General features: G+C 41.7%; 1 protein-coding gene across 1 annotated transcript; it reads right to left on the bottom strand.

The window, feature by feature from the left end:
- Positions 1 to 1,265: 1,265 nt before the first annotated feature.
- On the bottom strand, positions 1,266 to 20,608 carry CAV1 (caveolin 1). The gene is made up of 3 exons (XM_030959944.1): positions 20,413 to 20,608; positions 19,486 to 19,650; positions 1,266 to 3,597 (listed from the first exon to the last, which is right to left on the bottom strand). The coding sequence occupies exons 1-3, from the start codon at positions 20,440 to 20,442 to the stop codon at positions 3,256 to 3,258; spliced, it is 537 nt and encodes a 178-aa protein (XP_030815804.1). The 5' UTR covers positions 20,443 to 20,608; the 3' UTR covers positions 1,266 to 3,255.
- Between the last annotated feature and the right edge of the window lie 6,686 nt (positions 20,609 to 27,294).

Raw genomic sequence — 27,294 nt, 5'->3', positions numbered from 1 at the left:
AGCAAACAAGTGAACAAAGAACAGCTCCAGTTAGACCTAAGTGAGGGTTAAAAGGTAGCTTGGGTGCTGATATGGAAATTCTCCATCATTATTAAAAGCCTAAGGTTTGTCTTTGTATTTTGTTGCAACTTCATTTCAATAAGTATATTTTAAAGAAATATTCTGTATTTAGTTCTCAGTCAAATTCACACAGATCAACCACACAGCCAGACAGTTCACATGCTCGCAGCACTTGGGTACTCCACCTTGTTTGAAGTGCCCAGCTCTCCCATAAGAAGAAACATAGGAAACACAGTTCAAACAACATGGCAAAATCTAAGAACTGGTGACTCAGAGGATGAGAAGAGTGACCAATGATAGCCACAAAAGTTTTCTGATAAGAGGAAAAACTATATTGAGCCTACCTGAATGCACAGGTCTTGAGGCAGCTTATGACACTGACTTGTATCTAGCAGAGTGAGGCTGGCACATTTACAGCCAAGACAAGAAATTGCCTGCTGGCCCTGTCCAACACCTAATGTCTAATCCTCTACTTGACAAACCTGGATCCTGCTATGGGGTGTATCTTGGCTATGGCCTAACTGTTATGGCAGGAGCATGGATATGAGGTCCAGCCACAGCACAGCCCCATGACCGCGGCTCAGCAAATCGCCGGGGCAGTGCAATAATAGTGTCAATCTGCACATCTCTCCCAGGAAGAGTCCTGGAGTCATGATATCAAAAACAGTTAAGCCTGAATATGTCAGGATCTTTGCAAAAGCAAGATGGTTTTGGATACTGAAGGTGTATTTGCTTTTCTTTCACATTACAACCTCCCTTTTACAATATGTTAAATTTTCTCACATAGTCCAATTCAACATACTATTTGCTACCGCTAGCCTACTGAGTGCTGTTAAATACACCATTCTGCTATTGGAAAAGATATGATGGACTACATTTATTTGGTATCTGCCATTTGAGCATTATAATATGGTTAACAGATTTGCAAACCATTCATAATAGCATGTTTTGTTGGGCTTTTCTGTAACAGTGTGACAGGTATTGTGCAGAACACCCATAGAATTGAATGTCCTGTCACAAGTTACATCCATACATGGCTGAATAAAAGCTGTCATTCCCCTATTTCCATACATTAAATGCTAAGGCTAATGAGCTTTTATTAGGAAAAATCCTGTTTCTACTGGACTGACAAAGAAAGCTTTAAACAATTTTTGTCCACATGACTTTCAAGGAAAAAGAAGTCAGACAGGATCTACCATTAAGCATCTTTTTATTGTAGTCTTTAATGTACATGCAGAATTTTTAAAAAAGGTGTCAGTTATATCTGTAAGCTCATAACAATAATGTAAATGTTTGGATCAGCAATGTATTTGGATTAGGGACTAAGAAATCTAAGTGAACAGACATCTTTCAGGATATACAGTTTGTATGGTAAATCAAGAAGGTTTTCTTTGGAGTGATTTTCCTCATAAAAAGATAAAATATTTCTTGTTTACAATCTTGGTTGTTTTTAATACTGAAAAAAATCTATAATAGTACACTCTTCATTATGTACATAGAAAAACATAAAACTATATCCATACCAGTGTCTGTTTTAAATGCAATGAGTAGTTAATAGCTTTGTAAATTTTTGTGCACCCTCTCCCACCCCCATTTTCCCTCCCCTACCCCCACTTAAAAATGCAGCATTTCCTAAAGTTTTCAATGCTTTGGCAGAAAGAGAATGGAAGGCACTTCCATGTTAGGTCAAGCAATATGTGAAATATCAGCACTAAATAAAAAAGCTGTAGGTGTACCAGACAGCTCCATGTTCATCCCAAGGGACGAAGTTTGCACTCCTGCATGTCACGAACTGGTTTGCTAGAGATTCCAGCTGGAGAAGGCTCAGACTCCAGCTAGGTTTACCATAAAGCTGATTAGCCTCACAACTATTTTTACAAATGCTTCACACAAACCAATGAGGATGCAGAGAGCATCTCTAAACACAGTACTGTCATGAGGGCAAAAAGCTCTTGCAGGTCACAGCATCAGAACATGTCGCAAAGGCCCCGCTGCTGAGGCCTTCCACTTTGCAACATGCTAGTTTCACACAACACCCTCTGTTTAAGACTTCCTGATGTGGCAGCTCAGCTAAAAATGAACAAAGCAACACACAAATGTGAAGATTCTAAAGCATCTCTTGTGATGGATAAATTTAGACTCAGCAAAGCATCCTGAAAACAATCTGTGTGCTAGTGGCAGGCTGACCTCTGCTGATAGGGAAGTTTTGAAAGCTGTAGAAAAGTTTCTGGCAGGGGCAGCTCCTCCCTGGCCTCCTGTGGCTTATCTGGCACTCCTTCATTTTCCTTTTATCTCAGGATTATCTCTGGCATACCTGCAGTGTGTATTTATATTAATACTTTGCAAAAATACCCCAGATGCCAATGAGATAAGCACCTAAATGCTTGCTAAGGGATGTGTCATAAGTCACAATCAGGAAAACATTTCTGTAATGACCAGTTTTAGCTCTCAACTGCAGTTTGTTTCTGCAATCCTAGCAAAGGTTGAGAAATGACTGGATGCAAACTTCCAAGACAGAATGAGACAGAAAGGCACCGACCAAAGCTTTTACATGGCAGTGTCTCCAGCCTGACAAAATGTTAAATTTTCAGGACACATGCTAGTTCAGTAATATGTTTACTTAACTAATTTATCATACTGCACAATATCTGACCACGACTGTAAATAGCTGCAGTCAACTGACAATCCAATTGAAAAAGAACATTCTGCTAAAACCTGCCAGCTGGTCACGTTCATTCTGCTGTGATAGCTCTGTGCTCTTTAGCCACAATAAAATGAATGGCTTTATAGTGTTGGAAAGCACTTTTGTCATTCTTCAGTATCACTGTGGATTTATCTCACAAGGAATGAAGGGTAAGATAAAAAGGCATCCAACAACACTTCAATCTCTGAATTGAACAGCCAGTAAAATAATATGCAGCTGGCATGGAAGAATAGCCCTTTAAGGTTAGTTTAAAATGCAGACCAAAGGGGGTAGGGGGGAAAGGCAAAAGAAAGGGAAAAAAAAAAAAGGCAAGTAATCCAGTAAGAATGAACAGTAGAAAAAGAAACTGAGCAAGTGATTCTTTGTTTTGGGCCAGTCCACCACCAGTTGCTGTATGTTGCTTTGGGAAACACAAAACTGGCACCAAAACACTCCAAAAAACACAAAACCTTCACCCCTTCCTAGGCTGATGGCTCTCCTTGAATTGTCCCTCAGATCTCTTTCCGTACTGTGGCTCGGATGCTGCTGAACACTCTGCCTATGGCCTCAAAGAGCGGGTCGCAGAACGTGTGGATGCAGATGGAATAGACACGGCTAATGCACTGGATCTCAATCAGGTAGCTCCTTATGCATGGCACCACCGCCCAGATGTGCAGGAATGACAAAATGGCAAAGTAGATGCCCCAGATGAGAGCCATAGGAATGCCAAAGATTGCTGACAGTAAACGGTAAAACCAGTATTTCGTTACAGTGAAGGTGGTAAAACTGGCCTTCCAAATCCCATCAAAGCTGTGTGTTCCCTCTGGCTCAGCAATCACATCTTCAAAATCGATCTGCAGCAAAGAACACAAAGTCAGGTCAGTCAGACATCCACATCAAGGGTGTATTCCAGAAACACCTTTCCTGGAGAGCTACAGTCCTCTGCAAGAAAACACCAAGCACATACTTCCTACACCCCCACATGATTCAACCTATTATAACCCATGATTTAAGTCATGAATCTTCAGTAACCTTTACCCAGTGGCTACCATGGAGCCTCAATGATTAGCTCAAAATTAGACATCTAACTTCTAGATGGAGTTTTCCACAAAACAGCATACATCTTCCTCACCTCCTATAGCCCTAAGGTATGCAGTGCCCTTCTGGTCTACTTAAGGTACAAAACAGGTGAATAAAATCATATTTCATTGTTTTGACTATTCATAAGTCATTCAGAAAGTCACCTAAGGAAGCAGTGCATTCCAACATGCATATTTTAGCACTCTGTTGAAATACTGAGTTGTTCAGGAAGCTTAATTGTCATAACATTTCTATAAGAAAATTAACAGAATTGCAATGATGGTTCAGCTCCATGTCACACAGATGTGTTTGATATAACCCACAATACAGGATATTTAATTTAGTCAGCAGAACCAATTGTATAGGCACTGCAAACAACAGGAAAGAGAACATCACAACACTATTCCTCTGCAAGGAAATAAATGGCTCTTTAAGTCAGATGAAAGAAAAAAAAATTGCATTCCTGGGACTGGATCCTGAAGTAAGAGTATAATGCTGCCAAAAGTGAAGATTTACAAGAGCAAGGTAAGTGTGACAGGGGCCAGCTGCCTCAGAAACTCAGGCAATTGTACCTTAGCATGCTGGAATAAGGTGAATATACATATACTCTGTGTAAATACTGCTAACACTGTAAGAAAAGGCTCACAATCACTTCTTTTAGTCCAAAATATACATAACAATTGAAAAACACTTGTTCTTCTCTTCTGCTGAAACTTTTATCACCTCCAGACATAAGTTACTAGCAAAGGGACAAATTTTATAATATCACTGGACTTTCCAGCTTCTTAGAGAAAAAAGATAATTACAAGCAAAAGTGTACAGTCTAGCTGCAGTCTATGTGAATGGCTGGTAAGTCCTTGAGAGGAAATTTCTGAATTATCTGTGATATCCAACACCTTGAATGCCTAACATCAGGCTGGCTTAATTGAACATATTCACATTACTCTCTGCCAGTGCTTCTCTCTAGACATCCCGTCATTCAAAATATAAGCATCCTCTTTTTCTGCTACTCTGAACTAGGTTCTAGTGATCTGAAAGTCATTCTTTGGGATGGATATTCGTTATCATCATCACCATCACACCTAAAGGCAGCATTTCAGTTGAAACTTGATCTCCACAGAGACCTATGTTAGACTCTGCATTGGCAGAGTAGGTTATCTTTTTAGCATACATAAGCAAGCAGACATACAATCTCCTCCTGCAGCTATTCAAAAGCAAACTTTTCATTGTAGCCACATCTCACGTTAGCTCACTTTCAAAGTGATGGGTGTTCTTGGCTTTTTATCAAAATTTTCCTTGAAATCAGATAATAAAAATATCCATATGATGGCAAAAACCCAGGATGACAATAGTAAAAAAAAGCTGCTTCTCAAAAAATACTACTACATAACGACTAAAGGTTCAGCATAGCCCTCTTATTCTAAAACTTTAGTCAATTTATTGCATGCTTCCTATCAGCTGTTGCTGTAATCCTTGGTAAAGGTAACACAGCCATCATAGAGGTTCAAAGCATCGAGGGCTAGTCAATGTCATATCTAAAGTCTTTTCATTAATTTCAGTTGTAGTGGAAATACCACTTTGTATTATTTCAACTGGCTGATTAGGGAAATATTAGATCTCATAAGGAAAAAAGTTTGCATTGAGCTCCATCAGCCTTTTCACAGTTACATCTTTATTTTAGCCAAGTGAGACCTATTTTTATCAGAAATGCATTTTTTTGGCAAGCAAAATGAAGCCATAGTTGAATGTGAATTTTCTAGATTTAAAAAAATATATAGTAAAATTAGCCCATAATTTGATTACTTTCAAAGTAATTCCTTGTAATGAAATGGAAAATGGAAGCCAATAAACTCACTGGTTTTCAAATCAAATAGTAAACTTTCTGTAATTGTGATTCTCAGTAACTAATATTTTTAGCCTGTTGTGTTCAACAAAATGTCCGTGGAGAACTGGGGAGCTGACAGAAGAATCATGGCATATAACATTTCCAGATGGACAGCCCTGTACTCCTTCCAGGAGATGAAGCTAATATTAGAACATTTATGATATATCTTTGGTCAGGATTTCCCAGCTCAAGTCATACACTGTTGTCCTAAAACACTCAGGAATTAATCTGTCTGTGAGATAATAGCGATGTATTCACGACACCAGTAATTATCAAGAGGTTAGCTTCTTGGACCAGTTTCAACAGGTCTCAGAATGTTTCTAACAATGCAGAGAAGTAGAAGAGATGGTCCTGTAGGAATGGTAGCTGATGTCGCACTACCGTGTCTGCCCATTTCGTTATTCTTCAAATTCCATTTCGCATTTCTCCAGTTTGAATAAGGGAATTTGTGAGTGAAAAGACAAAAATGGCCTGATAAACTCTTAGCTGAATACAGTGTTAAAATGAAGCTGTTATCTTCCCAAAGCTGTAAGAACATTATGAAACATAAGAACATTATGTACATGCCAAGAAAGTACGCCTGGCACATGAAGCTCTGTGGTGCTGTCCAAAACCAGACTTACCTGCAGCAATGTCTAAATAAAGACAGGCAAGGAGTTGAGGTAATCTGGGCTCTTCTACTTGTGTGCTAACAGAACACTGCCTGGGAAACTATTTATTTCTCTCTTCAAGCAGTACAGATAAGTCCTTAAGCTGCAGGAACTGAGATATCACTCAGCTTCTTCCTGCACTAAACCACTCCCTTGAAGGATCCTGATTTTAACTTGTAGGGATCAGTTCTCCACAGGCTGCAGGAGGAATAGGTGACTGGATGCATTTTGCCTGGCTACAGATTACATTTACATCACTCAGATTACTCAGTCCCTCCTCAGTCCCTCCTACTACTCTCCTCTGGTTTTTAGCTCAGTAGCACTCACTGACAGTGAGTGTCATCAGACTGATAAAGGGTGTCCAACTGAAGTAAGTAAAGTAAAAATAGGACTGACAGGAGAAAGAGAAGTGCCCAGAAATATGATTCTACAGAAGAAAGACACTATAATTTCTGGTAATGAATCTAACTGTCTTGCAAGTATAAGACAACATTTTTAGGGTATTGTTCTCAAGGCCACTTTTGTCAAAGCATCATGTGCATGTACATCTGTGAAATCTCATTTTATCTACATAAAGGTTTTCTTAGGTTGTGCACAGGTCTTTTTTAGTAGATTGCATGTTCCTTGTGTAGTTTGTTCCTCCAGAGCTGTCAGAATGTGCTGTGAAATCACAGAGGCAGTTGCCAAGCTAGTGAAAATACATGCACGTTCACTTGCGACAGGAGAGAAGTACAGGAAATTTGGTTTGACCCTCTAAAGGATGCTAATAACTTGCTCTAGCCTTCTGTTTCAGACCAAACTATTAAACACTATCAACTCCTGCTCCATGCCTACAATGCACTTCCTGACTTCAGCTATTCTTTGTTTCCTACTATTCAGTTTGGTAAAGCCAGTTTTTACATTGCTTGAAGCTTTTGTCTGATTCTGCTATGAGAATTAATGCAGCTTCTTTTGCTCTGCACTTGTTTATTAAACTCCTATCAGGAAACTGAGGAACCTGCTTTGATTCTAAAATAGATTTATTTACAAGAAAGGGAAATTGTATGGGATTTATTTACAAGATTTATTTACAAGAGCAGGAGAATGGCTATTTAAAGATTAGAACTATTAATTAAAAAAGCTTAACAGTGTGGAGTTATCATCTGACTCAATAATATATGCTACATGTATGAAATCAGTTGACCTGCTGACCTTGTTACTTCAAGTCCCTATGTATCAGAAGCTGGCCAGCTGGAATGGTATATTAAATGCCAGGCTCAAATCACCTATTTACCAGCTGTGCTTCTCAAAAGTTTGTTCTTTGAGATTTGTAATATTCAGCATATAGAAAAAATTACTGTGCTTGGTCGGTCAGAAAAAAAAAATTGTTAAGACCACCAGCATTAGGCTTTGACCTACATTTCTGTGACTGTAACTATCATAATTCATACCTTTGTGTGTGGTAGCTGCATGCTGCCACTGTGCTCACAGCACACAGTTCACATAGCCAGGCACCACCCATATTCCACTCCAGAGGAACCCAAACAAGTGCCGAGAACGCCTAAATTTTGGTGTGCTTTCACTATCTCTCAGAGTCATTAAGAGGAGGCTTAGATCCTTACTGTATCTCTATTGATTGATCACTGATATGTCCAGGCAGGCAGAACACTTAAATATGCACACATCATGAAAATGAGAACTGTCCCACTGATGTCAATATGCTTACACACTCTGCCAGACCAGGGCTAAAGTCTAGGCTGAATGTACACAGAAAAGAGTCATAAGCTAGTTTTCTTTACATTTTTATGCCCAGAGTGTGGAAGCTGTCTTTACCACTTACCCTGGGCTGTTTTTAAATAGGTTTTCCCTGATTCCAAGACCCTAAGTATAATATTGTTTCACTGTATTAAAACATGTCTGTCCCTGCAAGGCATGAGGCAGATATGGTATTTTTTTTCTGTTGTAATAAATGCAATTTATAAAATTACCAAATATATTCAATGTTCTTTAAAAAACATTAACATAATAAAATGTATAAAATGTCACAAAATGGCAAGCCTTTCTATGGCATGGGTCATATTTGGGAGGTGATGTTAAGGACAGATGCAACACTGTTCTTATGTTGGAGAAGGCTGTGATGTGTATCATTAAAAATAAGAAAATGTGTGAGCATATGAGATTATTATTCCCTTAGCACTTCCACATGCTATTTGGAACTTTAAATTCTCAGTTACAGTGCCTAGAGAAGAACTTTTTTTTCACAGCAGCTGATAAAAAAGTTAAGCAATAAACTCACAAACTCTGTTAAATCACTGATGCCAGTTAAGCATTTATGTATTTCCTTGATCCTTTGGAATACCACATATGATGCTTGTCCTGACTGCTGCCTCAGTTTAAGAGAAAAGGATGAAGAAGTTTATACTCTTTCTACTGAATCTGCAGGAAAGAGGATAGGGAGTTGTTGGGGCTTACAGGAGAAAGTTGCTCTTCTCCCTTCCCTCCCAGACACCCAAAGACTCATTCACCCTTTTAAGAGCACTGTGTTATCTCCATCTGGCAAACCTGTAGTTATGTAGGAAAGCTGGAACTTTGTTCCTGAACACACAGAGCTTCATGATTCCTAGATGGTCTACTTCCTCACTAATCAGGTCTCAACAGCCAACATTAGGTGATCTCAGGTGTTTACTAAAGCAAAAACTCATTCTGCTCCACACTATTCACACAAACCTCAAGCAAAAGGGCGACTACTAAATGTGCACTGTTCTGTTCCCTCACAAGACAAAAAATCACCTTGAATCTTGGTATTGGTGGCAAGCATCTAACAAGGGAACCCCAAGAGTCCCTCCAGGCTGGGCTGCAGCATGATTAGGCTTTGCCTGTCAACCTCAAACTCTGTCTTCAGAGCACACTGTTCTTCTGGGGACTAGCCAGATCACAAGGCACAACAGTTGCTTCTTTGCAAAGAAAAATAAAAAAAAGATGCCATGACTGCAGATGGCTAGGATCAGAGCTGTTGTGTAAGGCTTGCTGAGTGCAGAAAACTTACAAACAAGTATTTCCAAAGTGAACGAGAGTCTAAACAAGCAAACAGAACTGTTGCACCCCAGTTACTTGCACAAACTGACCAAAGAATTTGCTCTACCTTTCCTGCCTCCCTTGCCTGCTTCCCACAGGGTGGCAAGAAAAGTGTTCTGCTGGCAGATCTCTTAATGGAAACAGTGAATCTTTCCTGAGTGCTACAGAGTATGCCAGAAAAGCAAACAATGCTTTAACAAACAAGGATATTCATGTTGGAAAGTAGAAGTGAAGGACTGCACTCTTCTAGCCCGAGAAGAAAACCAGCCTGGTCGGGAGTGACTCCTACTGCATGCATAACGAATACTCAAATGCATGATGAAAATGTGTAAACGATGCCATGACTTCGAAAAGGGGGTGACTGCAGATCACCATTTCACAAACTGAAAATCATAGAAAAAAGAAAAAAATAATAATTTTGCTTCTATTTACTGAGAGAACAACGTCCTGCTCCCTGCCTGTGCTGATTACACACCAGAAAAGCCCTGCTGATGGTCTTTTTCCATCAGATGGGCAGGCTCACCAAAACCTGCGGAAGTACTCGTGATAAAAATGCAATTTATGCCAATGGGTGAGCACTGCAGCAAACAGCTGTTCCCCAGAGATCTCGTCCTGAACCACTTGCCTGTCCTGTTCCAACACAGGCTGGCAGAAGGAAAGACAAGCAGTTTCAAGGAAAGATCTGCACTCTAACACAGCAAAACTTCCTGCGCAGGTGGGGATACCATGTCAGCTAGTTCCTTGACAAATGTCTTGATGTTGTTGGCGTAAGCAGTCAGAAAATAAAATTACTGTTTTCCTCCCTGGAAACTGGGCTGCTGGGAGGTGATTGCACCTTTCCCAAAGAGAAACCCTTAAGAAGCTTTCTTTGTTTTTATTATTTGGTTCATGTTCCACAGTTCCTTGTTGTATACAGCTGTTTTAGCAAAAAACCCTAATACATTTATGTATATCCACATATGTCTGTCCATCTGTATGTTTAAAGAGGTATATTTATGAACATGAACACCAGTGTGAAGTTTTGACTACACTAAACATAAATTTTTTTCTTTTATTTCACTGGTGCCTGGAGGTAAACTGAATCCAAAAGCCTTAATAAAAGAAATTGTGTAAACTGACTTTATATTTTAAATTATATTTAATAAACATAAATATGACATATTTCTATTTTATTATGCTTACATACTATTAAGGTAATAAACTGCTATTAAGCCTAAGTTTTTAGAACTTGGTCTAACTTTATCATTCCTAAATTTAGGTACTAATGGGAAGTGGAAATGTAGTGACCTCAGACTCCTTAGTAGTGCATGGAGAGACAGTGACCCTTGGAGGTTGTTTTAGACCTGGAAAACACTTTTTGCCCTTTATAGTTTGTAAAGGGAGTCTAAGGAGAGGAGACTCTTGATTACACATACTGTCAATAAACACACTCCTGTTAGCTGCCGCCATTCTTTTTTGCAAATCTGTATAACTTGTTTTCACCTTTCCCCCTCATTTCTACCTGAACCCTGCTTATTGCTGACAGTGGGTGTGCAGTGATGCCCAGCTGCCTCTCTTTTGCTTTAAAAATAAACTTGACCCTGCATTTGTACTGTTAGAAAGTTGTCTTTCTTATGGAAGAGCTTAAGCTACTGATCCTTAAATACAAGGTATTTCTTAAGCATTTCATAAAAATCAAGATATTTTATAGTTCTGCTCCTGTCATAAACTGCATGAGAACAGCAGTGGGACTGAGTACAAGCTGTGCGGTGAGGCTGACACACTGGAGGAAAGGGATGCCTTGACAGGCCTGAGAGCTAGGCAACTCTGAGCCTCATGAAGTTCAACAAGGCCAAGTGAAAGGCCCTACACGCGGATCGGGGCAGTCCCAAGCACAAATACTGGTGGTAACTGCGTGGTAACTAGACTGAGAGCAGCCCTGCAGAGAAGGACCTGGGGATGCTGGCTGATGAGCAGCTCAGTATGATCCGGCTTGCAGCCCAGAAAGCTGACAGCACCCTGGGCTGCACCAAAAGGAACAGGTTGAGGAAGGTGATTCTCCCACTCTGCTCTCATGAGACCCCACCTGGAGTACTGTGTCCAGCTCTGGGGCCCCCAAGATGAGAACATGGGCCTGTTGGAGCAAGTCCAGAGGAGAGCCAAAAAGATGATTAGAGAGCTGGAGCACACCCTCTGTGAAGACAGGCTGAGAGACTTGTGGTTGTTCATCTGGAGAAGAGAAGGCTCTTGGAGTAGTAAATAAAGTGGGCTATAGAGGAACTTTTTACAAGGACAAGGAGGAATGGCTTTAAACTGAAACAGACTAGGTTTTAGATTAGATATTAGGAAGAAATTCCTAGGAGAGGCACTGGAATGGGTTTCCCAGAGAAGCTGTGGATGTCCCATCCCTGGAAGTGTTCAAGGCCAGGATGAGGGGGCTTTGAGCAACCTGACCTAGTGAGTGGCATCCCAGCCCATGGCGGGGGCTGGAGCTGGATCATCTTTAAGTCCCTTCCAACCCAAACCTTTCTATGATACATGAACTTGGACTTCATAAAACAGTTGCTGATTTTATGGCTGAGCTCTATGGGAGATAGACCCCTGATCTTGAGAAAAACTGATTATTTTTTGTAGCATCTATTTGAATTCCAAAAAGGGATTTCAAAGTTGAAACAGGAAACGTTGCAGTCCATCTATGAGACTCCCTTAGGCTTTTCTGGAACTCAGAATATAAATTCAGCACAGCAGGAGTTTGGACAGAGAATGTGATGCTTTCACCTTCAGCTGTGAGAATGTCTTCTCACTTCTTATCTATGAAGTTGAATTTATCAGTTCCTATTTGTTTAACTACAAACAAACTCCACCCTTGTACAGCCCCACTAACATCTAGAGCACAGCTCCTACATCTGGAATAAAATCATATGTTATCAATTCATGAGCTCATTAAAATGGGACAGTAGCACTGAAATGATTTTTCTTTTGATTGCTAATCTGGCAACAATTTCTGACAAGAATGATATTGTATAAAGTTCAAATTTTTTTTGAAACTTTCTCAATTTTTTGAATTTTTAAAATATTTTTTAAATTTTTTTTAATCAAAAGACATTTTCTTAAGAAATCTGTCATGAAAATATAATGAGACTAATGGCGTAAAACCTGACTCCTCAATAAATCAAATTAAATTAAATGGCATAATTTCTCTTTCACATTCAAAATAAGCAAACCTTTTGAAGTCCAAGATGGGTTTTATAACTGTCATTTGTCTAGAAAATAAATATGGTAGTTCTGGATCAAAAACCTCAGAAAATCAGTTACTGATACAGACTTCATCCTGATATCTGTGAGGAGGGTACTTGAGAGCTGTGGGAAATACAAACTTATCTTAGATTAGAACTATATGTCTTCAGTTTTCCAGAGATCACAAGTGTTTCAGAATCACCCAAGTTCATTTGTATTTTCTTCTTTCTGTTGCCTAAAATACAACCAAGATAAAATTTCCTCACTGGGGACCTCATTGGTAAACCATTCTACTGTATACAATTATCCCTTTTTCCCCTGGAGAGTTTTGCATTTCAATATTCTTTGTTTGTTTGTTTGTTTTAGATATCCATGCAAGAAGACAGTGTTTCTACCTACATATTGGGCTAAAAATTCTACAATCCATTCAAATTGTTCTTGATATTTTCTAACATATGATTGTTGAAGTTATCAGAATTGAAAAGTATTTGCCTCTTTTGAATCTGAGATAGAGTCCAATAAATTCTAACAAAAGAAACAGCCATGCTGAATCATTTGCTCTGTCCCCACAGACATCAAATTTTTCTGTGGAGTTATGAGTCATGTTCATCATGCCAAGCAAGAAGGCTGTGCATAAGGCTTTAATAATACCATGAGTTTAAATGTGAGCACAGTTTTTAGAGAAAGAAGCTTTCATTAGAACAGATGCCATTATTAGCTGTACTCTTATGGGCATTCAGAAATTCCATGCCTGAGAACTCCTAATTAATGTGCAAGAAAACTATTTTTCAGAACTCTTAAAACCTTGCTCAGACCTTGTATAAACTGGCATTCATGATGATTCAAGTCTTTAATCTCATACTCCTAGACTAGCCTTGGAAGAAATGCTTGAAACAGAATTGAATCATGTGTTCAGCCAAAGTCAAACATTTGACTTTGCTTGCATTTTAAATCTAAACCCCATAGCTTGTTAATAGGACACAGCATTACAGAACCATTTCATTTAATTAATTGTTTTGCACAAGTAAGGCGCCACGTCTAAACTGCAAGTATCAGCAGTTGAGACGAGCATGCCCTCTGAGAGCACTGCTTCTCCTGTCCTGTGGTTAAACACTGTGAATCTGCCTCCAGAGACATCACACTTTGGTCACTGCCAATAGCAAGAGCCCAGGTGACAAGCTTGGATTGGAACACACACACATATATTTGTGTATCTATGTATTTACATGGATGTTTTTAAATGTAAACATTTATCTATGATCTCATGACTTTTAACAATTTCTAAAAACAAAGAAAAAGGGTCTGCATTAAATTTCACTTAATTACTTATTTCAGAAATAGCACCTGATTGAGCTCTGTTTGTCTCTCATTTTACTATGTTAAAGAGCAGAATTGTGTTTCTCTCAGGTTGACACTTGCTGTCACATCTGAGTGACAGCCCATCTTAGGTCTCCCATTCAAACACAGCATGGGGTGACACCTGCTTTCCTTCCACGAGGTTCTCAGGTGTGGGAATGGGAAGTGCTCTGACCAGTCATCTCTCTCTGCACCTTACACCATGCTCAGTAGCACAGGGAGGGACCTTAATCATGAAAAATTACATAAAATGTAAACTGCTTTTGAAAGCCCTCTCTTTTTATTATGAGACAGAAATTGTAAATAGCTTTAAAAGCATGCCTGAGTAATACTTTCCTCCCTAATGGGTACGTAAGGGTATTACAGTATTTGTCAACATCTGACTAAAAATTCCAGATTTTCCCTTGTAGTAAGCTGAATTGCTCTCAACTGCATTAGTTTTAAGTGGAAGGCAGGAATACGTAACTTTTTGAAACTTGGTACAAAAGCTCTACATCCTCACATCTGTAGCCAAGTACTAGATTTTTTTTTCCAGAGCAAAAAGGAATCCTATACAACCAACAGCAGGTAGACAGCACTTGTTTAAAACAAAATAATTATGTTCTAGATGGTAGACCAGCCACAGGCTTTTCTTCCTGGCACATCACTGTAGGAAAAAATGGTAAGCTGGCTGCAGATGTGACTGCACAGTTGGTCCTCACTAGTAAAAGTGAGGATTAGACTTTGTAGAGTTGGCTGCAAGGTCTGTGCCCATTCTCAGCAAGGAAGTTAGTGAGAAAAGAGTAATCTGTAGATCTGGCTCCCTCCTCTGTGTTTTCCAAATTCAGTAAACTCTGTGCAGACTTGACCACAGATACGTTGAGAAAGTTTGAACTCTAAAACTTGAAGGCTGCAATTTAGCTGTACTCGAAAAATACAAGTACTGTGTTGGGAAACAAGAAGAGCAAAGCCTGAACTTTAGGCGCCTTCATGTGAGTCCTGGGTCATTGAGGAACGAATGAGAGAAAAAAGCAGTAAGCTTTCCCCCGTTTGTTGTGTCTCATCACAAAGAAAACCTGCAGGACACAAGTCCAAGAGCAGAACTGTCTGGTGAAGGACATTTGAAACAGATAAAACTCTGGCAAACCACCTGTATAATCACCAGCATGACTGCTGGAGAGCTCCCACAGGCACAGAGGCTGTTTCTCCCTTACTAGATTCCCTCCTCACCCTCTGCCTGAGTAGCCACCTTCACAAGCCAGTGCCTGGAAGAAGGGAACCACTAGTGCACATTCTCCCTCTGTCTAGGTGATGTATGAGGACAGTTGTGTGAGAAAGAAAATCTTTCCTGAAAAAATTGGGAAAAAACAAAGGAAATTCTGGTGATTTTTACTAATTTGTGCTTCCCCTGTTCAGAGCTGTAACTTCCACTGTCTGCATACCTCAGGTTCCATAAGGCCTTGTTCACATCCCTCTCTGAACAGAAATCCAGTCACTTGCCCCATTCTTCTGGAAACATCCCAGCACTAAGCTCCCACTTGGTAGGTAATTCAAAGACAAACCATAGGCAAAGTCACCAACAGCTTTGATGCAAAGCTGCTCCACGTGTCTAGTTTTCATGAAAGGATTTTGACTGGGTTTCTGCCCCTTGCCTGGATCCCAACCCTAAAGCTGCCTGCACCACACATCTGCTGCAGGGGAAGCTGAGCAGATGCCCTGCTGCAAATCAAGGGATCGTGTCTCCAGCTTCTCACAAGAGAAGGTTATTTTTAAAATGTGCTATGGGAAGTATTTGAATACAGACAACACTGAGGCCTTTTAGAGAGCTGCTTACAGAGCAGATTCCTCATTCTCTGTCTAATCATTTCTATTTCATGGCTGACTGATTTGTCCCCAGTTTCCATGCTGTTGTGCCTCATAGTCAAGGGGCAAGAAATGCATAAAACAGTGGGTAAAAAGCAGAAAGTTTTGAATCTAGAAAAATGCAATTGCTTTAAACAAAACTGAGCTCAGCCTGAGCAGTACTTCTGGCATTACAGGACTCCTACACTTTTTTTTCCTCTGACTTTCAGAACTTAAGACTGGGGCCTCCTTCAGTTAGTTTAACATTCTGCTGGAAGTTTTACAGCCAAAGTAAGAATGGCAGATGCATGTCAGAAGGGGACTACAAGACTGATGGCTAAGGCAGGAACTGAATCTGTGTATTTTCACCCCAGTCCAAGCTTGTCCCCTAGGTACTGGGTGTGAATTTTATTGCTACGTCAGAGAGACTGAATGTGAACCCTGTGGTCCATATAAATGCAAATTGTGGCAAAGATCCTCTCTCTACTCTGCAGGTTGGTTTATCTATGAAATACTTAAAATAAAAGTTATCCTTATTTATCCTTGTAACAAAATAGAAAATGTTAATTTACAATGTCATTTTGTACACATACTGATGTTTTTATGATGTAAAATGGGTCTTGTCTGGTTAACATCAACTTCATTTTGATATATTCCGAAGTCTTCATGTGACTGTCTTCACACCAGGAGCTCACTTGCTGACATAGAGGCAGTACTGATATGCTGGCTGTTTGCAGTTTTTTGGTGAATGTGTGGAACCACGATTACTTCAAAAGGACAAACTGAAAAGCTTGTTTTTTCCATTCCTATACTTATTATTCCCCAAGTTTATTCTCGAAGATGGAATGTAACAAACTTCCTTAATCCTTGTCTCCGTGGGAGGCAGAGAGGGTAAGATAGGCTCTGTAGGTTTCAGCTTCTTTTGAGCCTATTATGGTTTTTTCTGTCAGTGGTCTCTTTTCCCATGAGGGTCTGTCTTTCATTGGGTTAGGTTGTGGACACCAGAATTCTGACTTGCTTGGGAGCAATGACTCATCCTCAGAAGGTCTGGTTGCTTTGGGGACTTCTCCTGTTGACATATGCAATAAACTGTGATGCAGGGCTGTTCATGAGCTCTGGCATTCCCTGTCTACTCAGCTGCTCCTCCATGGGTAGAAGAAAAAAGAATTGCTGTCTCCTCTTTAAAATCATCCTTTTTAAAGGCAGTTTTGTACCATTAGGTACACAGATGATTTTTTCTAAACAAATAATAATTTTATGCCTTTTCATTTTTATATGCTCCTTAAAAATACAGGCTGCTGTGATAATTTTTAGCACGGATCCAGCAATATGACCATTGCTTGTCATATTCAGCACCTTCAAATTGTGTTGAAGTCTGGAATTTGAATTTACTTATGACCTTGTTAAATTGTCTGCACATAGTATGAATCATTTTACAGATACACATTTAGGATCCAGAGTTCACCTCTTGATTCTCTGGAAACAGTACAGTATTTTTCTTTTTCAAGAACAGTCTTCATTACAACAAACATGGTGAATGGCACACACTCTGACACTGCTGGCCACTAAGCAAGCCAGTTAGTGGCTTAGTCACCCACTAGGACTGGGCAGCTCCCATTTTCCCTAGGGTCCAACAAACCCAGATGACAGCACCCTCAATTTTCACATTGCAGTGGTGTATTCCCTTCTCCATCTTTCCAGGCTGCAGAGTGATCTGAGAAATGCTTGTTAGGCCTTGGGTTTGGAAACACCACCTAGGCTCAGCTCTTTTCAAGCTTACCAAAAACACTGTCTGCTCCCAGGAATTGCTAAAAATCTGCTGTTTTCCTTATGACCACCCTTGGAAAGTATTCCTCCTGCCTGAATGGCACAACATTCCTGTTCTCACACCTTCAGAGAAAGTGCCGACCCAAACTGCGGCCAGGATGAAATATTGTTATGACTAAAGCCCAGTCTCTTGCAAGCTTACAAAGAGCGGCCCAAAATGGGTCCTTTGAGCTCTCCTGGACTGCAGCAAGCTACCAGCAGCAACCTCCCTCTGAGGGAGATGCCTCTCAGAGCCTCATGTATGGAGGATCACTGAAACAAGCTGTATCCTGGGCCAATATGCAGACTCCTCAAGGCCCAATCCTTTGCCCATTGGGAAGTGCAAAAGCATCCAAAGCGAGTATTTCATTGATCTCTGGGGGGAATTTCTCACAGGCACCTTGCTTGCACTGACTCTGCCTCTCTGTGTGCATGCCCCTGTGCATATGCTACAGCAAATCTGAGAGAAATAATGCTTTCTTAGATGTCTAAGTACCTTGGATATCTTAGTAAGTTAAGCTAGTGAGCAAGGTTAGGTTATAGCTATAAACTTACTGAAATGCTGTTAAGTATTGTTCTTTTGCTAAATTGTTCAACATAAGTTATAAGCTAAGTGTTGCTAAGGGTTGTTCTTCTGCTGAGTTGCTAACTTCAAAGTTATAAATTAGGTTAAATGCTCTTCAGTGTTATTCTCAGTAAATTGCTAAGGTTAGGTTAAGTCATAAATTAAATTTAAGCTGTAAGATAGGTGTAAGTGTTCTTCCTATGTTAAATTGTAAAGCTTAAGGAATAAAGTGAAGTACTGTTAGACTGGAGTGTTGTTAAGCTTTCAGGCCTTGTTCCTTTTTGTCCTTGCCTGCACTGTCTTTTGTCACAGACACACACACCTAAGCACACACACACACCCCTAGATAGTTCTCACTTCATTTCTGTTTGGATTGTCTGGATTTTGTTTGGTTTTGTTGTTGTTTGTTTTCCCTTGTTGGGCCTTGGTGTCCTGTAAGTAGTAGAATTAATCTTGCCAATAAACTTGTCATGCTTTTCCACTTAATATTAAATGTGACTTTTGCTCATACCCTTGCCGATGATTTTTTAAGTGATCTCAAACACTCTCGTTCGTAACACACATGGATTGTACAAATTTGTCTGTATAAATTCTTTTTCTACAAGAAAACCTATCTCTGTGATATTTCTGACCAAAGTGACTTCAAGCAAAAATCTCCATCGACTCTGACCTGTCAAAACAATCAAACTGATTTATAAACCCAAACAAAAAATCTAGGCAAGGGCACAGTTAGATTTTGCTTAGCTTATCATCCTTTGAAGGAAGGAAAAGCACCAAAGAGAACAAAACAGAACAAGGACACAAATCCAACCGGTCACCAGAATCTCTGATTTTGCACCCGCCAGGCTTAAGGAGGGCGATCTGGTTTGTGACATCTCCCCGCCCTGCCCCTGTGCGTGCCTCGGGGAAGGAAAATCTTTCCGACGGTGTTACACAAGGTCACGCACTCATCCCCCGCTCCCCGGCCCCGTCCCGGCTGCAGAGCGGGCTGCGGCACACAGAGCGGCGGGACCCGCGCCCAGAGCGCCCCGCGGGACAGCGCGGCCAGCCCGACACGGGGCCAGCCCCGCTCCGCGCCCGAGCGAGCAGCTCCGCAGGGCTGTCCTGGCCGCTGCCCGCCTCTCTCCTGCCCACTCCGCCTTTTCTTTAAAAAAAACCACCAAACAACCGACCAGCCCCCGGCCCGTTCCCTCCTGCAGCAGGTGCAGGGACGTGGTTCGCGGGCATCAGCCGCCCTAACAGTGCCCGTGTATCCTGCCGCGGCAGGACTTGGCATCGCCCCCCGCGACGCCCCGCCTCGGCCCCTCACCTTAACCACGTCGTCGTTGAGGTGCTTGGGGTCTCGGTTGACCAGGTCGATCTCTTTGGTGTGCACGTCGTGCACCGCCTTTTCGCTCAGCTCATCTGCCATCATCTTGTTGTTGGGCTTGTAGATGTTGCCCTGCTCCCGGACGGGCGCCGTGTACAGAAAACCCTGCGGGGAGCAGAGGGAGCGCGGGCGGGAGGGGAGAGCCCAGTGAGGCGGGGAGGGCAGGGCAGGGCCGGTCCGCGCCGCGCAGGAGGGCGGGCTGGGGCTGGGGCTCGGGAGGCGGCCCCGGGTCCCGCGGGCAGCGGGATGCAGGCTGCGGGCCGGCCCTCGCCCGGCTATTTAACCGCGGCCTCGGGGCGCGCACCACACCACACCCCCGCCGTGCCAGGCGCCGGCTCCCGCTCCCGCCGCCAGGCGGCCCCGGCCCCGCGGCGTTGCCCCAGGGCGGAGCGAGTGGCCCCTCGGCGGGGCGGGCGCTGGCGCGGCCCCGCGGGCAGGGCAGGGAGCGTACGGGGCTCCCCCGCATTGCCCTCCCCGCGCTGCCCGCGCCCCACCGCCCCCGGTGCGCGGACCTGAGCACGGCGCCCGCACCGCCCTGTCCTCACTATACTTGCCCCCTTCCCTATACCGCCCTTCATTCAGGGCCATCACCGTACCCTCTCCATCCCGGTGCTCTCGCCGTAGAGCTCTCCATACGCCCCTCTTCCCGCACGGCAGCCAGCAGCCCCTCTCCCCGTGCCCCGCCGGGGACGAGCGCCCCGGCTTCCCCTGCCCGCTGTCTCTGCCCGCAGGTGCCCGGCCGTCCGCCCTCTTGCCGCCGAGCCGCCCCTCGCCCCGCTCCTCCGACGGCTCAGGGGGCTTGCAGGTAGCCGCTGCAGGTAGCCGGCGGCGGGGCAGCATCCCGGCCCCATGTCCCGGTGGTCCTACCTCCGAGTCTACATATTTGGTGCCGGACATGCTGCCGCGGGCTGCTGACGGCTCTGCCGCGAGTTACTTTGCCCTGTGACTTGTAGGAGCGGAGGCAGGAAGATTCCGCTCTGCGGAGCGGCTGGCCGGGGGAGGTAGCTGCGAGGAGAGGGCTGGCCGCTGGCCAGGGCGGCTCCCTGCCTCCGGCTGGGGTGGATGACAGCGCGGGACGGCCCCGCACATGGCAGGGCGGCCGGGAGCCGCCGGGGGTGGGAGGGGAAAATAGCCCTGCCCCGGCAACCTGGGAGCTGGCGGACCCGGTCCCGGATGCTTGTGCCACGCCGGGCGGAGACAGGGGCTCGACAGGGAGAGGGACAGGGTTCCGTCCGCGTCGTCCGCCCTGTCCCGGCTGCCCACGACCCCCATCAGTGGGTCCCCGCCGCTGGGTGCCGGGGTGACAGTGGCTGCGTGCGGCAGAGCCACCTGGGCAAGATGGGGGGAGGGCAAGGAAGCAGTGAGGAGATGGAAAACTTTAGTTGTGTTAAGCGTCCAGAGCGAGCGAGGCGTTTGCCGGGTTCCCCCCTCCCGGCATTGACAATAGTTTACACAGAAGCATCGCCGCTCCAGGAACAATTGTGGAAACTTGGATATCCTTGGGATGAAAAAAAAAAGAGATTTTTCTCAACTGGTTCATTTCAAAACTATGCAAATATTTAACAGTTCTGCACTTCAACACTGCTCTATTTTTCCTGAGAGGAGATTGATCCATGCATGTCTGCCATGCATATTAGCCGCTGGGATTAACTTTTAAAGGGGAATGGTGCGACACCATCTTGCCATGCTCTGGTCTCAAGGTTTTTTTGTAAACTCAGGGGCATATGTAGGTGTAAACGGTATAAGTATAAAAATTCATCACTGTATTCAAGATGGCTCAGGTTAGGGTTGCAGCATCACTATAGATTTAAAATGTTTATTTCACTTTTTTTTTGTGTGCATATGTTTGCAGCCATTAGTTTTGTGTTAGGAAATCAGACTATGGTGAAAGATTTATAACATTAACCGAAAAATTGTGACCTTAGTGTTATGCCATTTAGCACAGAATTGCAGCAACAGAAGTAGAAAATTCCTAACTACAGTATATTTTGCTTTGACACTTCAACAGAGAAATGACCTCAAAGAAGCCCCTGGCTAAGATGGATGTAGGCACCACACATGTAAATAACTGCACCTGTTGAAAATGCAGTCCACATGGATGTCTGTTGCGGATACAGTGGTTAGCAGTCAACTTTCTTTACTTTATACTGCTCGTAAACTTTAGAACAAATGCCTTGGATGGAAGATTTCCAACTTTCCAAGTTAGTTGTAATTTTTAAAAGTAACATTTTTATAGATGCAATAATTCACTTAAGCCATCATTAGAATATTTTTGCCTGTCCAAGCTTTTGAATGTGAATATGGAGCCAAATGAGTATATTGAAGGACATAGACTCTGCAATTTTTCTGTCCATCTGAAAAAATCTGCAAGACAGTTCTTTGTTTTCACATCTAGGAAAATTTTTGAGTTAGTCACTGTCCTCCACATGAATCAGAACATTTTGATCCATCATTCAGTATGACTCTGTATCTCAAGAATGACTTTAAAGAAAGAGAAATAAGAGAGATACTTGTCAATTTGAAATGCTGAATTGATCCTGGAGTAGTTTTTCAGAACCACAGTCCCCTTTAAAAAATATTTCTGAATCATACAACACTACTGCAGCTAGAATAATATCATAAACTAGTGGAATTTAAAAGTTTTATGAGATGAATTCCAGAATAGGCTGCACGCAAACCAAAATGAACATTAGCAGTGCTTTCTTGAGCTGGAATACCAAGAAAACAGCCTACTCAGAAAAAGGCATGGGTACTACCAAGCAGCAAGAGTGAGCAAGTTACATCTGCAGAGATGGAGAGGGATGGAGCCATGGCCCATTGCCTCTAGCAGTGCTGTTTGAGAAGTGCACACAAACCCAGCAGCCAGAGACCTGGCATGGATGCACACAGGCGTTCTGCAAGGATCTCCTGTTACACTCAGAAGAAGAATAATAGCTCAATGGGAAAGGGCAAGGTGAAGGCCTGCAGAAATCTTCTGAAAGTGCAAAGGCTCCATTCCTCTTCTCAGTTACTATGAATGGATTATCCAGGGGTGGCCAGAAATTACCAGAAATTGTAGACACTCAAGCGGGCCTTGGAAATGCCACCTGGTCTTCTCATGGAGCTTAGCTTGTAGTGCAGGACTACATGCCACCTTAGTTGGCCACCTTACTGCCTTTCTTCATCACACCAGCAATTTAAAAAAGTTTTTATTGCTTCAAAATCTTGCTTTAACTGAAATTTCAAACCTCAGGATTAGTTGAAAACTTGCTCTAAACCTGGAGCAAATCATGTGCAATTTATGATTTATTTTATCCATTTTGAGGGGAATAAAAGTGTTGTTAGAGGTAGGATTCCCAGAAACCAGTGGGGGGGAAAAAAAACGATTGGACAAAATCCCTCAAAAACTGTTAGAAAATGAGTCATGAAACTGAACTGAATGTGGATGACTGCTCACTGAGTGTCTTTGTCTGGTATCAAACACTCCTCCTGCCTCCACTCCTCGCCCCCCTTTTCATTTTAAGCTTGTGTAGTTATTCCAGTTATGGTATTAGCAATACTCCTGATATATTCCAGTGTCAGCAAGATCAAAATCACCCTGGGAAACTGTTTTCTTTATGTGTCATTTCAACACCAACAAGGCTGTCAGGTAACAGAGGCTGTCCATGAGCAGACTGCCTTATGCAGAGCACTCAAAACCCTGAGGCTTAGGAGTGAAAGATCATTGCAGTTTTGTGTGTCTACTGTTCAAATGCTTAACCACATCATTTTATATTGAGTTTTGTATGTTTTGCTGGATGAAAGCCTTAGCTGCCAAAACTGTTGGTATTGAATTTTTAGCAGTCATGCTACTGTTCTCACCCTGTTGTATGATAAACAAGCATTAGGATAGGATAAGCATGCAGGCCAAGGTTTTCCTCATTCCAGTATTTAAAGACTTGTAGTGCTGGAGGGTTCATGGTGGTCATCCTGTCCCCACTCTCTGGAGGGTTTCTGTATTTTAAAATGTAAGTCACTGGATCAGAATTTTTCCATAGAGATAGGTTCTCCTTGCCCCAGTACACAAGGCTGCAGGTTCACATACACATTTGGTATTTGGCCTGTTTGTGCCTTGAATCCAAGGATTAGTTATACCAGGAGAAATGGTATATGGACATTTCTTCCTTCTCACAACTTCTAGACAGGAGTGATTTCATTTTATGTGAAAGTGATGTTGCCATAAAACATTTCACAATAGCCTAAGGGCTAGAAAACTCAAACCAACACCTGAGAAACCTGAAATCAATTTTTGCCTGAGGTGTGCCACTGCATTTTGACTCCTGGGAAAGTGTATTTTGGGAAGTACCTTAGTCTGCTGATATGCAGTTAAGTATGTTTTGAGAAGTCTAAGGCCCCCCTTCTTTTGGGGTTCTGACTGGGCTTAGATATGAGTAAGATGCCAAGTTGCTCAAATAAGGGCAGTTCTGGGCATGACAAAGGTAAAGCTGTAGGTATTGTGAGGGGTTATGGGAAAGGGAGGTGCCTTCTGAGTTCAGACATGTTCCTGGTGGGTGGCAGCTGGGCAGGGATTAGAGTTTTGGATCAAAATGCATTACTTTTTCTCATCTCAATCCTGTAGTAGGTGTGTCTATCTTTTATTAGAGCTAGCCCCTGTAGGTCTTTATCAAGATAGCTTGTAACTGCCTTGACTGGAGAGGCAAATAAATTGAAAGCTTTAATTCTGCAAGACCTGGTGCAAACCAAATCCCCCTTTTGATACCCTTTGCAGTATCAGATACCTTGAAAACTGAGTTGGACCATGCACAGTGGTCTATGTCAATGCTGTTCTGTATCCTTCTTCCAGTTCTACTGCATTATTAAATGTTCATGTGTTTTATAGAAAATATCAGACTATGAGAACTCGTCTCATCAATGGGACTTAAATACCCACTCCTTAAGGCTTACGTAGCATGGGCTTTTTGTCACTCTGCTTCTCTACCTAAGCATTGCCTGGTAAACCCTTCCTGACAGTGTATCATTGTGATAGCTCTAATAGTGTAAAATAATAAAATATACAATATTATATATATCATATAATAATAAATATAATATAATATAATGTAATGTAATGTAATGTAATGTAATGTAATGTAATATAATATAATATAATATAATATAATATAATATAATATAATATAATATAATATAATATAATATAATATAATATAATATAATATAATGTAATGTAATGTAATGTAGTATAATATAATATCATATCACATCATATCACATATAATAATATGTGTAAAACACTAAAAAAAAAGCAAAATTAGATACATGGGGTGAAAAGGCAGCTCTTATTGAGCTAAGACAGTTGAAAAAATAGACAAGCTTTCCTCAAGGTTTGAAATAAAAGTGAATCTCTATATTTTATTCCATCTGAGCGTCTTAAGTAGGGTCTGATTCGGTGCTATGTGAAGGAGTCCTTCCTCCCACTTGCAGTTGGAAGGGGAAGCTATACAACAGCCAAAACTGAACATCTAACACAGGTGACACTCACCCCTGGCATCAAGTTGTGACAGAAGGGTGTAGAGAAGAACCTGCCTCACTACTTTTATGAAACTCTAGTTGCTTCCATCAGCCTTCCCAATTTCTGCAGCAAATACAACTTTTTATGTAGCAGAGCAAAGAAGCCAAGCCAAGCCCAACCCAATATTTTACACTAATCAGTACAGACTCTTTTCTCTAGAGGATGATTCAAATTATTAGCTCCTCTGAATTGCCTCTCAGAAGACGTTTTCCTTTTTAACAATAAGCTTAGGAAGATTAGTGTCTCCAAGCTACAGTTAGCCTTTATTAATTAGCCTAATTTGTAAATCCCTGCATGAAGAAAGAACCTCCAATTTTAATGCCTAACTGCTGGTTCAGTATCTCTGGAGGCCTTCAACTCTAAATTTCACGAGCATAGACAACACTGGTAAAGTGTCTGGTGTTTGACCTTGTTCCATTTGCATTTTTATTTTTTTTTTAAAGCCAAACAGATGTATTTTTCCATGTTTTTTTTTTCAAGAGGTAATAACAGCAATAGTTTTATCTCTGCAGGTGGGGGAATGATCACACCCTGTAAAAATAAAGGACTTACCATTCTTTGGCTTCCACTTTATACAAGTGTGTGGTCTGAGGTCCCAGAGCTGCAGGGATGTTCTGAACTTTTTAGTGAGTGCTTAAGTGAACTTTTTGGATAGGTGGGAACAGACTCTTCATTTACTAGTACATCAAAGTTTCTGTTAAGAATTTGTTTCAATTTATATGGTGAACTACTAGGGTGGTGAAAGATAAGATACAAATATAAAAGCTCCAGAATCAGATTAGGAGCATTTTAGGAAACAGCTCTCATAAGTAGGTAGGTTAAACTTCTCTGTGAATTAAAATTAAGAAGTCCATAAACACAAATCTAGGGTGAGTTCTGTATGTTAGTTGTGATCTTCAGGAAAAACAAGATGCTGAAATATTTTGCAAGTCAGAACTGAGTTTCCAGCTCATGATTGTAGACCTGCGGTCTGCAGTAACAAGAGACAGGCTGGAATCGTAACATCTCACACCTATTATTTGTAATAGCTCTACCATGATGATGGAGAATCTACTCTTGTTGTGAGCAATAACATTTTCCCTATTCCACAGACACAAAGATGCATCAAAGTAATCCTAATCGGGCGTAAATTTTCTTACATTTGTTGCAGACAATGAGACTCAGTTTCTGGACTCCTTTGCCTAAATTCTCATTTTTAAGTTGCTTTTAAGGGACAGTTTGTCCACATTTCAAACAAACTGGAGACAAACCTGCTCCTACATCGCAGAGCACAGTTCAGAGCCAGCTCCCATTCAGTCCACTGTCCAACAGTGCTGGGAAGTATTCACAGTATATGCTGTGCCAGACCTTCAGGATGTATGTCAGAACCATAAAATCCTGAGAATAATTGCCAGCCAGAGTTGCCTAGGGCAGATTCACACCTGAGTATTGGAGAGTCTGTAAATATTTCTACTTCCTTCCACTCCTTTTATGGACAAAGTAAGAGTATTTGCCAAGTCTGAGAGTGCACTTTTTATTTTCTTATAGTAAAGGTACACCTGTTACAGAGAAAGATATTGCTATAAATATCTAGGAAACTAAGGGCTTTAATAACAAGCTTGCTTGAGTCTTGTAGCAGCTAGAGAAATGGTGAAAAGAACTAATCAATGACAAGTCTAAATCAAAATAAGAACAAACCAAACCATTCTACTTAATTGTGGTAGCTAGAGCTAGTAGACTTTAGTAAGCTATTTAAGAATGAATATATCCAGGAATGCATACCATAAAATGATACATCTTTCTCTGGGGAATGGTCTCATTCTCAAAACTTGAATTGCAGACTTGGGTTCCTTTAAAGCTTAGGCTTTTATAAGACTCCTTTTAGACACAAGAACTAGTACTGATTGATTTATTTTCTTTTTCTCTTTTAAATGAATTCATCAAGGGGATATTTTTCAGTGGAAAATATCTTTGTAAAAGTCCTTGGATGCTGTAAAAGAAAATAACTCTCAAAAGAGTTCAAGCCTAGCCTGGCCAATTTTTATTTTCAAAAGAGTTATTTCCATTTTTAACACAAGAAAGGTATTTCGAAGAGCCCATCTGAAAAACAAGCTAACTTCTTGCAGAATAAAAAAGAACAAGAGCAGTTTCCATGGGCACTAATCATTAAGATCCAGTTTTTTAAAGTCATATGAATCCCCCTCTAAATGGCGCAAAAGCTA

This window comes from Camarhynchus parvulus, chromosome 1A, assembly GCF_901933205.1.
Source record: "Camarhynchus parvulus chromosome 1A, STF_HiC, whole genome shotgun sequence".
Taxonomy (NCBI): domain Eukaryota; kingdom Metazoa; phylum Chordata; class Aves; order Passeriformes; family Thraupidae; genus Camarhynchus; species Camarhynchus parvulus.
The sequence above is the reverse complement of the archived record's forward strand: the minus strand, read 5'-3'. Positions and strand labels throughout refer to the sequence as shown.